Here is a 14,240-nt window from a genome sequence, read left to right on the forward strand (position 1 = left end):
TAGCAATCATTTGCCATGTGCCCTAGTTTGCCACAATAATAGCACTCTATGCTATTTGCATTCTGATTTCTTTGCCATCCTTTGGCTCCCCCTACCTCTAGATTGGCCTCTTTCGCCTGTGCATGATTGCCACGAATCATTGGATTATTGTTGTCTAGAATTCTAATTTCCTTGTCGGCCACCACCTTGGCCTCGACCACGACCTCTACCTTTGTCTCTACTTGAAGTAGAGTAAAAGGCCACTTCCAATGTGTTCTTGGTTTGTGAAGAAGATTCCTCACCTAGTGAATTTCCTCTATTATCAGCATAGACACCAAGTCCCGAAAGTTGGGAATATTTTTTCTTACTTCAATGGTAGTCTTGAATGGCTTGTACTCTTTGCCAAGCCCATTCAAACAGACACTCACCAAATCATCATCTTCCATTAATAAATTGATGGAACCAAGGGATTCAACAATGCCCTTGATCTTTAAAGTATACTCATCAATAGACATGCTTTTCTTTTCCACAATATGCAGCTCTTGCTTTAGCTGCAATTTCCTTACCTTTGTGTTGGTATATGGAACATCTACACCAGATTCTACCATGCAACCTGCTGGAGTGCTAGCATCCTACATGTGTCCTATGATCGTGTCTGTGACACTAATTGAAAGCCAATACATGACTTTCCTTGCACCTTGATTCCAATCCTTGAACGCCTTTATATCTATTGGAGTGGCATTCTCTTCATCCAACTCAGGAGGCTCCTCATTGTCTCCTCCTTCAACATAGCCCCAAAATCCTTTACCCATCATTCTGAACTTCCAAACATGGAAGTTGTTCTTGTCTAGCTTCTTACTGACAATCTGATTGATTCCATCACCAGACATGTTTTCCTGCGATCAAAAAACTACAACAGACAATTTTTGTATGCAACTTATAACACAACAGTATCTTCTGTGAGTACTGTAGCGGTACTTCAGCACAACCTGTAGGTCACCAGATCTGACCAAAGTACATGTACATACACCCAATGTCAATAATACATGTGCAAATAGTCTACACTCCCAAAATTCACTACTGCAATAGTGCAATAACCACATTTCGACCAGAGACAGTTCTCAACCAGAACTTCACAAAACTGTTAAAAATACCTTGCAATGATAGAACGGAAAACGAGACACACCCAAAATGCGATTCTTGTAAAAATTTCATACTATGTACCACACAGGCACCTCTAAGCCTATGAAGATAACTCCTCAATAGTAGATGTGTAGCTCTCGTATCTACTAAGAGGTGTTGTACCTAAATTAAGAAGGGAAAGAGATGGTGATGCTCTTACTCGTATACCGCTTCCTTGCTTACTTGTTCTTGTCTCTTGCTTGCCTCCTTAGCTCTCACATGAACCAGAGCTCTGATACTAGAAAGAGAATGTGGGGAAGAGAGAGAGCTTAAGTTCCTTTGCAAGCAAAACACACACACACACACACACACACACACAAGAGAGTGCAAGACACAAGAGAGAGATGGATGGCTGAATTTTCTTCTATATTCTTTTTTTCTCTACAACCATATAACTAAAAGATAAGAGTATATACATAAAGGGAAAGTACTCTCCTACAACATACAAGGTGGTCGGTCTATAGTGTGAACCCAACTATATGAGCTGGCACTATAACTATGCCATAACTCTAGTACTCCAAAGTGGCTCACATAGCCTATCATCCACTGGCGGCATATTGACCATAATCTCACCAACCATGCCAGTGAAATAAGTGCGAAAGCTATCACCCAGGTGGGTCATCAATGTCCGCGTAGCACTAGTTGAGCTCAATATCTCAACATTTTTCACCATGAATGGTCCTATCCACCGACTTTTTAATTTTTTGGGGTGTGATCCCAACTTGGAGTTGTAGACCAATACCAAGTCTCCTTGCTTGAATAATTTGTGCTTGAGATGCTTGTCAATCCAGGCTTTTCTTCTCCACTGCACTATCTCCACCACTGTAGAGAGCTGAGTTGTCTTTCTTCTTCTAAGGCTTGGAGCTCTTGTATTCTATGCTCCCGAAATTCTTCCATTGGTAGCTTTTCTTGGATTGCCACTCTCAGACTGGGCACCACAAATTCTACGGGCATTGCTGCCTCCATCCCATAGACTAGTTTGAATGGTGTTTGCCCCATTGAGACTTTGTAAGATGTGCATAATGCCCATAGGGCTGCATCTAGCTTCTGGTCCCAATCATTTTTGTTGGCATTTATAATATTCTTCAGAATTTTGGTCAGAACCTTGTTGGTAGATTCCACCTAGCCATTGCACTGTGGGTAATAGGTTGAGGACTTCTTGTGATTGATTAGGTACTTTTCCATCGACCCTTAAATCACCTTGTTCATGAAATGAGTGCCCTAGTCCACTGACTATTTCCACCAGCAATCCACGCCTAGCAATAATGTCCTTGAAAAGGAACTTCACCACCTCTTCTCTGCGGAATTTCTCTTGACAGCTTTAGCTTCCAGCCATTTGGTGAAATAATCAGTTGCCCACAATGATGTATTCACACCTGCTGTCTTTAGTGGTGGGTGACTTGATTGGTCTAACAAAATCCAATCCCCACTTCATGAATGGAAACGGTAGCAGTATGGGCAAAATGGGCAATCTATCAAAATCACCGAGTTGACCCATCTGCTGACAGACATCACATTGCTTTTCTTCGCTATTAGCATCCCTCATGATCGTTGGCCACCATAGGCCTGCTTGCAAAATTTTTCGGGCTGTGATTTCTCTGCCCCCATGTGTTCTTCGGTAATGCCACAGTGTGATTCTACTACTTGCTACTCATGGTATGGGACACACCTATGTAGGATCTGGTCTATGCCTCTTCTGTAGAGCTACCTAGAAAGTTTCTGCTCCTCAAGGCAACACTTTTCTTTCTGTTTTAGTAGTGTAACCTTTTGGGAATGTTCCATCCTCTAGAAACTGTATCATATCATAATACCAATTTTCTCCCACTTCTACAGCTACTACTGTGAATAGGTTGGTATCTGGGAGTTGGTCATCCACTCCATCTAGATCAGGTTCTCCAGAATCCAGTATGGACAGAAAGTCTGCCAACTGCATTTTCTTTTTCGAGCGTGTGCTAGATGGTGAACTCAAACTCTTGTAGTAGAATCATCCACCTTGCCATCTTTCCCACCAGAAAGGCTTTGTTCACCAGATAAATAAGGGCTTAATGGTCTGCGTGGAAAACAAACTTGTTTCCTAAGAGGTAGTGTCAGAACTTGTTCACAACATAAATCATTGAGAGATCTTCCTGCTCTGTTGTGTTATAGTTTCTTTTCGCCCTTGCGAGGGCTTTGCTAGCATAATGAATGGGTTGCATATGCCCCTCTTGCTTCTCCTACATCAATGCACTACCCACTACTTTGTCTGAGGCATCAACATATACATGGAACATTTCATTCCAGTCTAGGGTGGTTACTACTTGTGGAATTGACACCACTCTCTTTAACCATTGGAATGCTTTTTGACACTCCGGATTCCATTCATACTTTGCATCTTTCTTGGTAAGTGCATAATACAATGGGTTAGCCACATGTGCTAAATATTTTAGAAATCTTGCAACCTTAACAAGGAACCTTTCTAATTGCTTAATATTATGAGGAGCATACATTCTGGATATGGCCATTACTTTAGCAAGATCTACTGCCAATCCTTGGGCTCACACTATGTGTCGTAACAGTGTTCCTGATCTTACTGGAGATGCACACTTGGTTGGATTTAGCTTAAGCCTTGTATCTCTGCATCTCTACAGACAGAGCCTCAAATGATAGATGTGCTTTGCCTTATCTCTAGACACATTGAAGTCATCTACAAAAGCTTTCATGAAGTCTATTAGGTAATCATAGAACATCTCTTGCACCGTTCTTTGAAAAGTAGCAGGTGCATTTTTCAAGCCAAACATCATGACAGTCGCCACACGAAGACACCCCATTCAGTGATGAAAGTTGTTTCTCCATGTCTTTTGGCGCCATTTTTACATGGTTATACCCAATGAATCCATCCATAAATGAGTGCATTTCCTTTCCAGCTACCTCATCCAGCAAAGAGTTTGTAAACGGGAGTGGAAAGGGATCCAAGGTAATTGCGGCATTCAACTTACGGTAGTCCACGTAGATTCTGATCTTTATGTGTTTTTTGGGAATTACCACAATTGGGGATATCCAAGCAGCTTTCTCTACTGGCAAAATGAAACCTACTCTTAGTAGTCTGTCAATTTCTTCTTCGACTTGTTAGGCATAGTTTGGGTTCATTTTGTATCTTTGCTATCTGACTGGTATGGCTCCTTCTCTTAAATTGATGCCGTGTTGGAAGAATTTAGGGTCAATGCCCTCCATGTCCTTGTACGACCAAGCAAAGACATCTTGGTATTCTTTCAGTATAAGGACACCAACTCTTGCTTGAATTCTTCTTCTAGTTCCTGACTAATCTTTACAAGCTTTTCTTCTTTTTCATTTCCCAAATTTACCTCTTGTAGTTTGTCCGGGCTTATTTTTGTGGCATTTCCTTCTGGTTCTCTTTTTTGCTTCTACACCCAATCATGGATCTCTTTAATTTATTCCTCTTGTTCCAGATTTCGGGCCCATTCAATCTCTTACTAGGCTTTCTCCTACATGATTTTGCTCAATTTTGTTCTCCTTGAGCCCTCTGGTTTTGTGAAATCTGATTCTTTTTTCTTTATTTCTTTGGCTGCTTCTTCCGCGTTTTCATTTTTTGCTTCCACATAATGTCTCATCACTTCATCGACATGTAACATGTATAAAGGCACCAGGTCAAGATGTTCGTAGAGTATTCTGTCTTCTTCATCATCATCGAAGCCTTCTGACATATTGAATGTCTCTGCATGAACTGGCCTTTGAGCAGGTGTCACTGATCCCCTTACATCGGAAAGATCAACATGGACTTTACGCTTCCCCTTTCTAATAGAGATTTTGTTTCGGCCCCAGTCCTGCTTTAATTTGCCATGTCTCAACCAAGGCCTTCCCAATAAAACTTGGTAAGACCCGGTGTAGTTTTCAGTGTTTATGACCACCAAGTTGACCTTGAAGTCTACTTGTTTGATTTTCATTTTTTGGACATTTTTTATAATTCCTTTAGGAACCACCATTCTATTATATGCCATTCTTATGTTGAATGGAATGGGCTCCCATTTGAGACCCAATCCTATTGCAGTTTCCTCAGTAATGACATTTACTCCGGATCCACCATCCAGTAGTGCATCATTTATGAGCATGTTGTTCAGTTAAATTGTGACTTTGGCTACTTCATCATCTTTGGATGCTGGGGGTTCCTCAGCTTGCATTCTGCTACATTTTGGGGTTTCTTCTTCTTCTAAGTGTTTCTATTCCTTGCTTAGCCCTTCAATGCCTTCCGTCAAGATTTTAGCCTTTAATCTTGGATATAAGTCCAACACTTATCTCAATAGAACCTGTCTATCCAATAGCATTGATACTACATTGCTTTGCAACTAATCAGCATCCTTCTTGCTTTCTTCCAAGTAGTTTTCATTGTTGTGATCTGCGCATCTTGTGCAGATTTCCACTTGCTTCTGGGAGATCTACGATGACTTCGCATGAGCCATCCTCCTTCTGCTTACCTTGCCTTCTTTCTATTTCTTTAGTGGTTTGAATCCTCACCTTCTCTTGTTGTTCCCAGTCCATAGCTACCTTCTTTTAGGCTTTGGGTGAGTCTTGATTATCTAGCGGAGTATTACTACACCAGATTCATTTGCTTTAACCCTTGACTGCCAAGATGTCTTGAACCTCCATCTGTATGTCATCCCCTACATCATGTTGGCACTTGGTGGATTTTCCTTAAGTTGTATCAATTCCACCTGTCTTTCTTCATGTTTTTTCTTCATGGCACATTCCGCCTCCTTGGTGTGCCCAAGCTGTTGACTAGTAGCATGTGAAGGTTGTAGAACCACCGGCATATCCTTGGCTTCTTCTTCTTGAGTAATTTCTGCGGCCTTTACTCCCATACCTTCCCATTCCTGGGGGTCTTCTTTCTGTTCCTTCCATGTTCTTCACCATGGGAGCTCTATTTTTCATGTTGTACCTGCAGTTCCATGTACTATGATTGTATATGTTATAAATGGTACATGTTGGTGGCATTGTGCATTCCTCCTTGAGGTGGCCTTCTTGTTTGCATTGAGAGAAAAACATATTTTTGTAGAATTCAAAGCTTTTTCTCTTTTTCATCTCTTGCATCAGCTGCTTCACCTGTAGCACAAGTTCTTCGGGGCTCATTTTTACCTTCGCGGTTTTCTTCTTTTTATTCTTCCTTTTCTTTACTGCCACTAGAGTGTCTTGTGAGGTGTCGCTTGAATCATCCTCCTCAGTTATGACACTTTTCCTGGCTTCCTCTTTTGTATTCTTTCTTGGCTTCTTTTTTCTTCCATTTTGGCCAACTTAACCAGTTCCTCAAACTCCTCTTCAGTTTTCGCTTATGTTGTGATGATTGCTGCATGGATGTCCGGGGCTTAAGCCCTTGGACAAACTAATCTGCAACTATTTGCATTGAGGGTTGGGTTTGTTTCACCACTCTCTGTCGCCTCAAGTTTAGCAGTTTTATTGCATAGGCCTCTACATCCATGTCTTCTTGTTAGAGTTCTCTCATTTGATCACAGATTTGAGTTGTAGACTTTATCTTACGGAATCTCCCCAGAAAAGTAGTCATGACCTCTTTATAAATCTGGAAATGATTATCTTGGTATGTTGATACCCACTCTGTGGCTCTGTCTTTTAAGGTGTTCATGAAAGCATCTATGCGGATTTCTTTCTCATCAACTCTAGCTCTTCCACATCCCAAGGTTTGGCCACTTTCCAGTATTGCTCAAACCTCCTTACATGCATATTTGCATCTTCCCCTTTCTCTCCTGATGATAACATCGAGAAATTTTTCGTTGATGATGCCATGGCTCCCCCGGGGGTTTTGTTGTTGTGGTTGTTCTTCTTGGTTTTGTTGCTCCACCCTTCTTGGGCTTCCTGGACCTAGACTATGCATAACTTCTAGCTTCTGGCACTCCTTTTCTTGGTCCAAAATGTGCTTGAAATCTGACGCTCCCTCTTACTCGTGTGGGGTTGTAGAAGTTTCTGCACTATCTTCCTGGTTGGAACAATGTGAGACACTCCCAGCTATGAGCTTCCTAGAGGGTTTCTTGGAAGGCATTGCTTTTCTGCCATTCTCAGGTTCCCAATCTTGCGAAAGACATGCCTAAATCCATTTTTGCTGGTTGGGTTGTGTGGTGAAAGATTCTCCACAATGACCTTCCCATAAAATCCCCTCCATGTTATAGCTTCTCCGCAAACTTGTTTTAGGGATCTATTTCTAGTAAGATAAGTTTGAGCGGAACTAAAACTTTTTTTCCCAGAGTTTCCTTTGCCTAAAGGTCTAAAATGCTACTCAGTGCGGCGGAGATTTTTCCACTTCGTTTGTAATTTTCCAAAAAAGAGAGATTTGCGGCCTAGGTTTCTCTCTTCTTCTATAGAGAGGTCCTTCCTAATATAGATAAGTTTCGGATCTTCCCCTGGTCCTACTAGGTTGATCTCCTTAACCTCGACCGGATCATCATAAGACATTCCAGGCTTTCCATCATAGATTCTTTGGGCCTTCTCATTAAAGCGGTCACCCACCTTGTAGGATTTGAAGTGTTCAGGAACCTATTTAGCGCTTTCCTCATCCATTCTTTTTTTGGCCTCTCGCGCTTAGCTTGCGCCGCCAACTTTTTGTTATGTGTTCTACGAGCAAAACCATTGAGTTTTTAGGGTTCTAATTGTGAGTCGGGAGACTCTTCCCTTTTTATGCTTACCTTGTTAACCGGAATTGGGAAACTCGTCGAGCTCCTTTTGCCAAACCTAGCAAAAGTCGAAATGTGTATTGACAATCTCTACATACCTTAGCCAATGTTCTTTAGATTCTATTGGGAAGACATAAGCTTCCTTTCCCTTGAAACCGCTTGTTCTAGGGGTCTTATGGGTAGATTTCCCTCGTAAAACAACCTTACTTTTCGAATGCTCACGGGTTCATGTCCATAGTGTCAGGCATGTATGCGACGCTAGGCATGTATGCGACGCTTAGCATGTAGGGGGATGTGATTTCTTGCCTATCTACTGCTGGTGGCAAATCTTGTACCCGTTTGTTTTGGAAGAATATCCGTGGTGGCAAGAATATGCATCCAGTTCTCAGAGTCTTCCGGCTCCAGGAGAGGTGCAAATTCCATACTATCCCTTTCATCTTCCAAAATTTTGTGACATGTTTGGCACAAGTGTACTATTGTAGACCTAGCAATAGTCACTGAATCTTCTGCCAAGTGTCCTCCACTCATTGGATGGATCTTCCAAGTGCGTAGGTTTGCCTTTAGCATCTGGTCTTTTTTTTTTGCATGTAAATGTGATCTGTGTTCCAATCATAGATCATCCTAGTCTCTCTCATAAAGGGCTATCCTAGGATGCAATCGGTAGGAAACCGGTTGCTCTTTCCAAATTTCATCACCATAAAGGTGTGTTGAAATCTTGTTCCGATAATCTTAATTTTCAAATCCTGCAGATTACCTATGGGCTTCGTTGTGGCTCCATTAGATCAATGCAATGTCATCCGTTAGAGGTTTTCCCCATTTTTCCGAACATTGCTTAGTAACAATTCTCACTCCTCCACCACCATCTAGGATAGCGGTGACTTGAAGCTCAGTGCTGCATTAAGTTGTATCATCTTACGATAGGTGAGCAAATCATGTGTGATTAATGAGATTATTTGTGGAGAGCCTTAAAATTACATGAACAACATGTGTCCTCGTGAAGTCAATCAATGGGGTCATGTGCAAATGGGTGTCAAATCAACAAATTTTCCGATTAGAAGCTACAAGACATGTTAGCATTTTTTCAAAGTGGCAATATTTAGCAAGATTGCTTGTGTGTACTACAACTTAGGCCCTTTATACACTATGCAAGCCATTTTTTTTTGGCCAAAGGAAGGGACAAAGGTAGCGACAGCAACGACAAGATACAAATGGGCAAGCTAAGAGGTAAAACCATCAAGTAGTTGGCAATTGTTGTGGAGACACATCAATGTCCTTTGCATTGTTATTTAGGGTGTAAAGCCCTCCTCCGTTTTTTTGAAGACCGAGGATGGTTTCACACGACGTAGGCGCGGGGCGCAGCACCACCCATGTGTGGAATCGTTTTGAGAAGCCCTAGTTCTCGTGCCTTCAACATTATTCACTACCTGCTGCTACCCCAGGATTCTTCTGCTGGTTGTGATCGGCGTTGCTCTCTCCGCGAAGAAGCGTTGCTGTCGCAGGCTTCGCGCGTGACGATGGTATCTCTCTCTCTCTCTCTCTCTCTCTCTCAAGTACGCTTCTCTGAATACTTGGGAAATTGTGAGTGTATTTCTTGGTGAATGGATTTTTCTGTGGTTTTGATGAGGGAGCGGGGGAGGGAGGGAGCCCACCTATACTAAGGGGGAGGGGGGTGCGACGATTTTGAGCCTTTCAAAGTCATTGCCAAGCCACTGGACCATCAATAATTTATTTAGCCGCGCTGATGGAACGATCTCTTGATTAGAAGCCATGCACGGAAGCTCACAGAGAGAGAGAGAGAGAGAGAGAGAGAGAGAGAGAGTTATATCAACGTTTGAGGTAAACCAAAATGGCCTATGCATATCTGAGCTGACTCTCCGGTCCTAGCAAGAGAAAAAGAAACAACATCTTACCGGTCTGTTGGCATGCAGGCGTGTGAGAGAGAGAGAGAGAGAGAGAGAGAGAGAGAGAGAGAGAGAGAGAGAGACGCCCAAGATCCCAGGATGATGCACTAAGTAAAATACATATGATCCTTATGGTTTCAATGCTCAAGAAGGAGTAGGGAATTGAACTATCAAAAGGCATGGGGCTTGAACGTGGGATCTCCTTTCAGACTCCAATGCGGGTAGGAAAAAGGACCTCATTTAGACACAGCAAGCACGTGCATTCTGGAATTAGGTGTTGAATTTCAGCTTGCGCAATCGTCTTCTCTCTTGGCGTAAGGCTGATTGCAGAAAGATCTTGTTTGTCATGCTACGGGTGTCACTACGCATATTTCATCATAGGAGGACTCCCGGCTATTATTTAAAGTTATGTTAAGTCATGTATAACAGATACCTAGCCAAGCGTCTAACTGCCTGCATGATGATTGTCTAGGTGAATGTTCCAAAAACAAAGAAGACCTTTTGCAAGGGGAAGGATTGCAAGAAGCACACTCTCCATAAAGTGACCCAATACAAGAAGGGGAAGGATAGTCTCTATGTTCAAGGTAGGAAGTGGTTTTGCAGTTAGTATCTGATTGGGAATTATTTTTCTATCTCCTGCATACTGAACTCATTTTTTGATACTTATAGATCATTGTAAACCATGCAGGTAAGAGACGCTATGACCGGAAGCAGTCTGGTTATGGTGGTCAAACGAAGCCTGTTTTCCACAAGAAGGTGCAGTAGCTAGCTGAACACAGTAGGAATACACTTTGCTGTGTAGGGAGTGGGTATTTGCTATCAAAGTCTTTAGCTTATCCAGGGTTGTTATTGTCTTCTAATATCATGCGATGACTAATAGTATTCTGTCTTGTTGTTTGATGGGCAGGCTAAGACTACCAAGAAGATTGTTTTGAGGCTGCAGTGCCAGGCTTGCAAGCATGTGACTCAGCATCCTATTAAGGTATATTTTCTATTTTAATGAGATAGTAAGATGTAGCATCTTTCTGCTTGCGAGGGTACCGCAGTTGCAAATGTAGGGTGCCGGACATTTTCATGACTGTTGATTTTTGCATTGAAACAGCGATGCAAGCATTTTGAGATTGGTGGTGACAAGAAGCGCAAGGGTGCTTTGTACTGAGTGTACAACTCACCCTAAGTCACGGGCAATTTTTTTTTGTTTTTATTTATATGTATGCGGCAGTGCAGAGACGATATGTTTTCCATTTCCAGTCTTAACCTGAGTGAGTGGTAGCTGTGTTTTGAGTCTTTGTAAATGGGTGCTTTTTTTGATATTCTGGTGTTCTCTTGAAGCTACCAGCCATGAAGGCCCTGAAGTTGCACACTCAATGTTAATCTTGGTTCGGAACAAGAAGAGGATGCTGCATGTGATGGTCACTAATGTTTTCTGAGTTTTGATTGAGTTGCATGATGTTGATTCTTTGAAACTGTTTATGCTTATATATTCTTGTGGAAAGTTTCCCAAGGTGCTAGAATGTCTAACTAGCATGCGGTCACCTTTCGATTCTTGAAGCTTTGCACTTGTATTTTTGAGTATACCCTAATCCCCTCCCCCTTTTCCCGTCTTATAGGACAATGTTTTGCTGAAGTCACTTTAGCTCTGAAAGATGCAAGGTACAAAGCCCATAGCTGAGGTAAACCTATTAGGCATTTCTGCACAACTCATATAAGTAGAGTAGCATAGCCTTGTATCTCTGTAGGAGCAAAAAAGCTTGTACAAAGGAAACAGTGCTTTTTCTCAGGGTTTTTCTTGTCTGAGGTGAAACAAGTGTTGATCCTATTTGTTGCACCTCTATGCAAGTGTGTCTATACATGTGTATGGGTAGGGTTGTGTTTTTTATGGTATTGAACTGCTGTGGACTCAACCCAGTAATGTAGAGGCACTTGGCTGCCATTTTCACTAATATTACATATGTGCAATCAGGGATTCATGAGAGGTTGATATAAGAGGGTTTGAGTGTGCTCTTGAAAAGAGGATGAGGTTTGTGAAGGTGAGACCACAGTTAATATCCTAAATAGACTGGAACAGCTGTAGGCACGAAGTTGGATCTAAAGTGTCAGATGGTCCTGGAGTTTCTGTGCTGTGGAGGTTATCAGCCATATGTTGTAGTTTCAGTAGAAAAATGAAGTGACTGTTGCACACTTTTTAACCGTTAAGGAAATCACACCGTCCAGTTGAGATTAGTTCATGAACGTCCATGTGCTGGTCATAACAATAGTAAAATCCCATACAAGAATTACAGACCATGGTCAGTAGGAGCATGGCATGGGACACCCAATGGTCTATGATTGGCCAACGATGCGTTTTATCCAGAAAAAAGAATAAAATTGAGGGATGGGTAATTGCATTGAAGGTTAGAAATGGACCCAAATTACATCATCTCTTAATCCCCCACTTTCTCACAAGTTATCATACCAGCTGTTACACAATTGCTTGGTCGAAGCCCCATTCTTTCTATCTCCCACACTCTAATGATAGCTTTATTCAAGTCTCGAAGATATTTCGTAATCCCTCTTTTTTCATTCTCTTTCTCTATTCTGTATGGTTCTCATAGTAGTTGCTTTCTACCCTCTTAATGCCCCATGCATCCTTCCCATCCCCCTCAACTCCAGTTTTGTAAGGATGCAATGCTCACTAATGATGGATTTATAGAGGCCTAGATACATGGAGGGCTTTTTACCACACAGCTCCCGAGTGGCTATTGGTCGGCTTAGAGTTTCATCACACTGATCGGAGATTGAGATTGGTAGAGCAGCACGGATCCCCCGAGAGGAGAGGGTATGGAGATTGTGCAGAGGAGGTGGAGAGTGAGGAGCATTATGTATGCAGATGCAAAGCATATACAGCAATCAGAGAGAGAGATCCCATTTTATTCAGAGAGCCACATTCCCTACGCCAGATCTTTGAGGCAGCAGACCAGTGCATACTGGGGAGATTCATTCTAGACATACAGCGCCACAGAGACATTATTACAAGCTCAGATTGCTCCAGAGGGGGGTTACTACATTTTTTTAGAGATCCATCCCCCTCCCAGTCTCTACATGACAGGGAATTACTCTCTAGAGAGCAGAGACACTTAGAGCCTGCAGCAGGAGACAGAGGACACCTGGCTTTCGGACACCACGCCAAACCGGAGAGAGATGACAGAGATTAGAGCTCAGTTTCATAGAGGGTGCGGAGCGACTGGCTCGCTTCAAAGCACACCTAGGCATGTTCTTCAGGGAGTTGTTGACACCTCCTTCACTGATGTACACCATTTTATACCCCCAGTATGGTGCAGGATGGAGCTAGCTAGGTTGCATATCATGATTGTATGCACCATGCATATAGCTTTGCATTCTCCTAGTAGTAGAGCTCCATCTCTTGCACACCCAAATACAGCTTTTTTTGTTCAGTACTTTTTCATTTTATTGGGATGACAGAGGATACTCCATACAGGTACTCCGATTTGTCTCATAGGTTGAGTTCGGTCTTTTGGAAGACGTTAATAAAATCTCTCTTTCTCTCTCTCTCTCTCTCTTGGATTTGTCAAGGGCACAGGTCCCCTTGCTAAGATGATGTGTTGGTGTGTGTCCCATCTTACTCATTGGTCTTTGAAGAAAAACGAATTGTATTTGTGTAATTAAGGCGGAGAAGGAGGTTGATTACACAGAAATTAGCAGAAGCTCTCCTTTTTAATACCAGGAGTGCTATGGTTGATTGGCAGAATGGGATGCTTTTGCTAATGAGAGTCAGGAAGGGGGTGTTAAAGCGTAAACACTGTAAAGTCTTTTTTCTTCTGGAAATAAGGAAGGTTTATGATAAACTGGCCTAACAAGGAAAGGAGAATCTGTTAAAACAAAAGTAATATAATGTGATCCAGAGCTAATAAAATACGTAGTTACATTTTGAAAGAGTGGTTCAAGTTCTATATATTGTAAAGATGGATTTTAGTATTAAGTGAAGGTTGTAATTTTTTCACCCAAAATTTGTGCATAGCATTGCATAAGATTTCATATATAGACTATATTAAAGCATGCTTATGGGAGCTTGAGCTTCCTCACTTAAATGTATTTATATGATTGTAATTCGAAAAGCAAAAAAGAAAAAAATGAGCTTCAACGTAAGGTTGGTACAAGCATGGTGAATACGTTGGCATTTGCTAATTTTCATCCGCCCTGTAGGTTACACCGTCAAGGAAGCACCTAAGGGAGGACCTCTTGGTCCTAGTCAAACACCTTCTCTATCGCCTCATCGGCCTTTGGGGGTATATTTTAGACATGTTACATATGAAATAAAGGACAAACCATAGTGGAAGCTGAAGTGAAGAAAAAAACCACTCATTTTTCCATTTTGGGTCTAAGTGATTCTACAAAGATATTTCAGGATTTAGTGGAAAGGTTGCAATGTCTCACCCAAATTTTGTGGCTCTATATATATAGGGATGTTGCATAGAGTTGCTCCACGTATGATGGTGGCACTGCATAA

The 14,240-nt window shown here is 41.9% G+C and overlaps 1 protein-coding gene across 1 annotated transcript; it reads left to right on the forward strand.

Moving 5' to 3' along the window:
- The first annotated feature begins 9,184 nt into the window (after positions 1–9,184).
- On the forward strand, positions 9,185–11,265 carry LOC147635112 (large ribosomal subunit protein eL42-like). The gene is made up of 5 exons (XM_086804409.1): positions 9,185–9,349; positions 10,206–10,317; positions 10,422–10,489; positions 10,641–10,715; positions 10,836–11,265. Exons 1-5 carry the CDS (start codon positions 9,200–9,202, stop codon positions 10,890–10,892), a joined length of 462 nt encoding a protein of 153 aa, XP_086660535.1. The 5' UTR covers positions 9,185–9,199; the 3' UTR covers positions 10,893–11,265.
- The last annotated feature ends 2,975 nt before the right edge of the window (positions 11,266–14,240 follow it).

Source organism: Cibotium barometz, chromosome 10 (genome assembly GCF_041138505.1).
Source record: "Cibotium barometz isolate CiBa-2024 chromosome 10, ASM4113850v1, whole genome shotgun sequence".
Lineage (NCBI taxonomy): Eukaryota > Viridiplantae > Streptophyta > Polypodiopsida > Cyatheales > Cibotiaceae > Cibotium > Cibotium barometz.

Coding starts and splice junctions, on each gene's coding strand:
- LOC147635112 (XM_086804409.1), top strand. CDS start 9,200: ATGTGTGGAATCGTTTTGAGAAGCCCTAGTTCTCGTGCCTTCAACATT. Junction 9,350..10,205: donor AGGCTTCGCGCGTGACGATG/GTATCTCTCTCT, acceptor ATGATTGTCTAG/GTGAATGTTCCAAAAACAAA. Junction 10,490..10,640: donor AGCCTGTTTTCCACAAGAAG/GTGCAGTAGCTA, acceptor TTTGATGGGCAG/GCTAAGACTACCAAGAAGAT.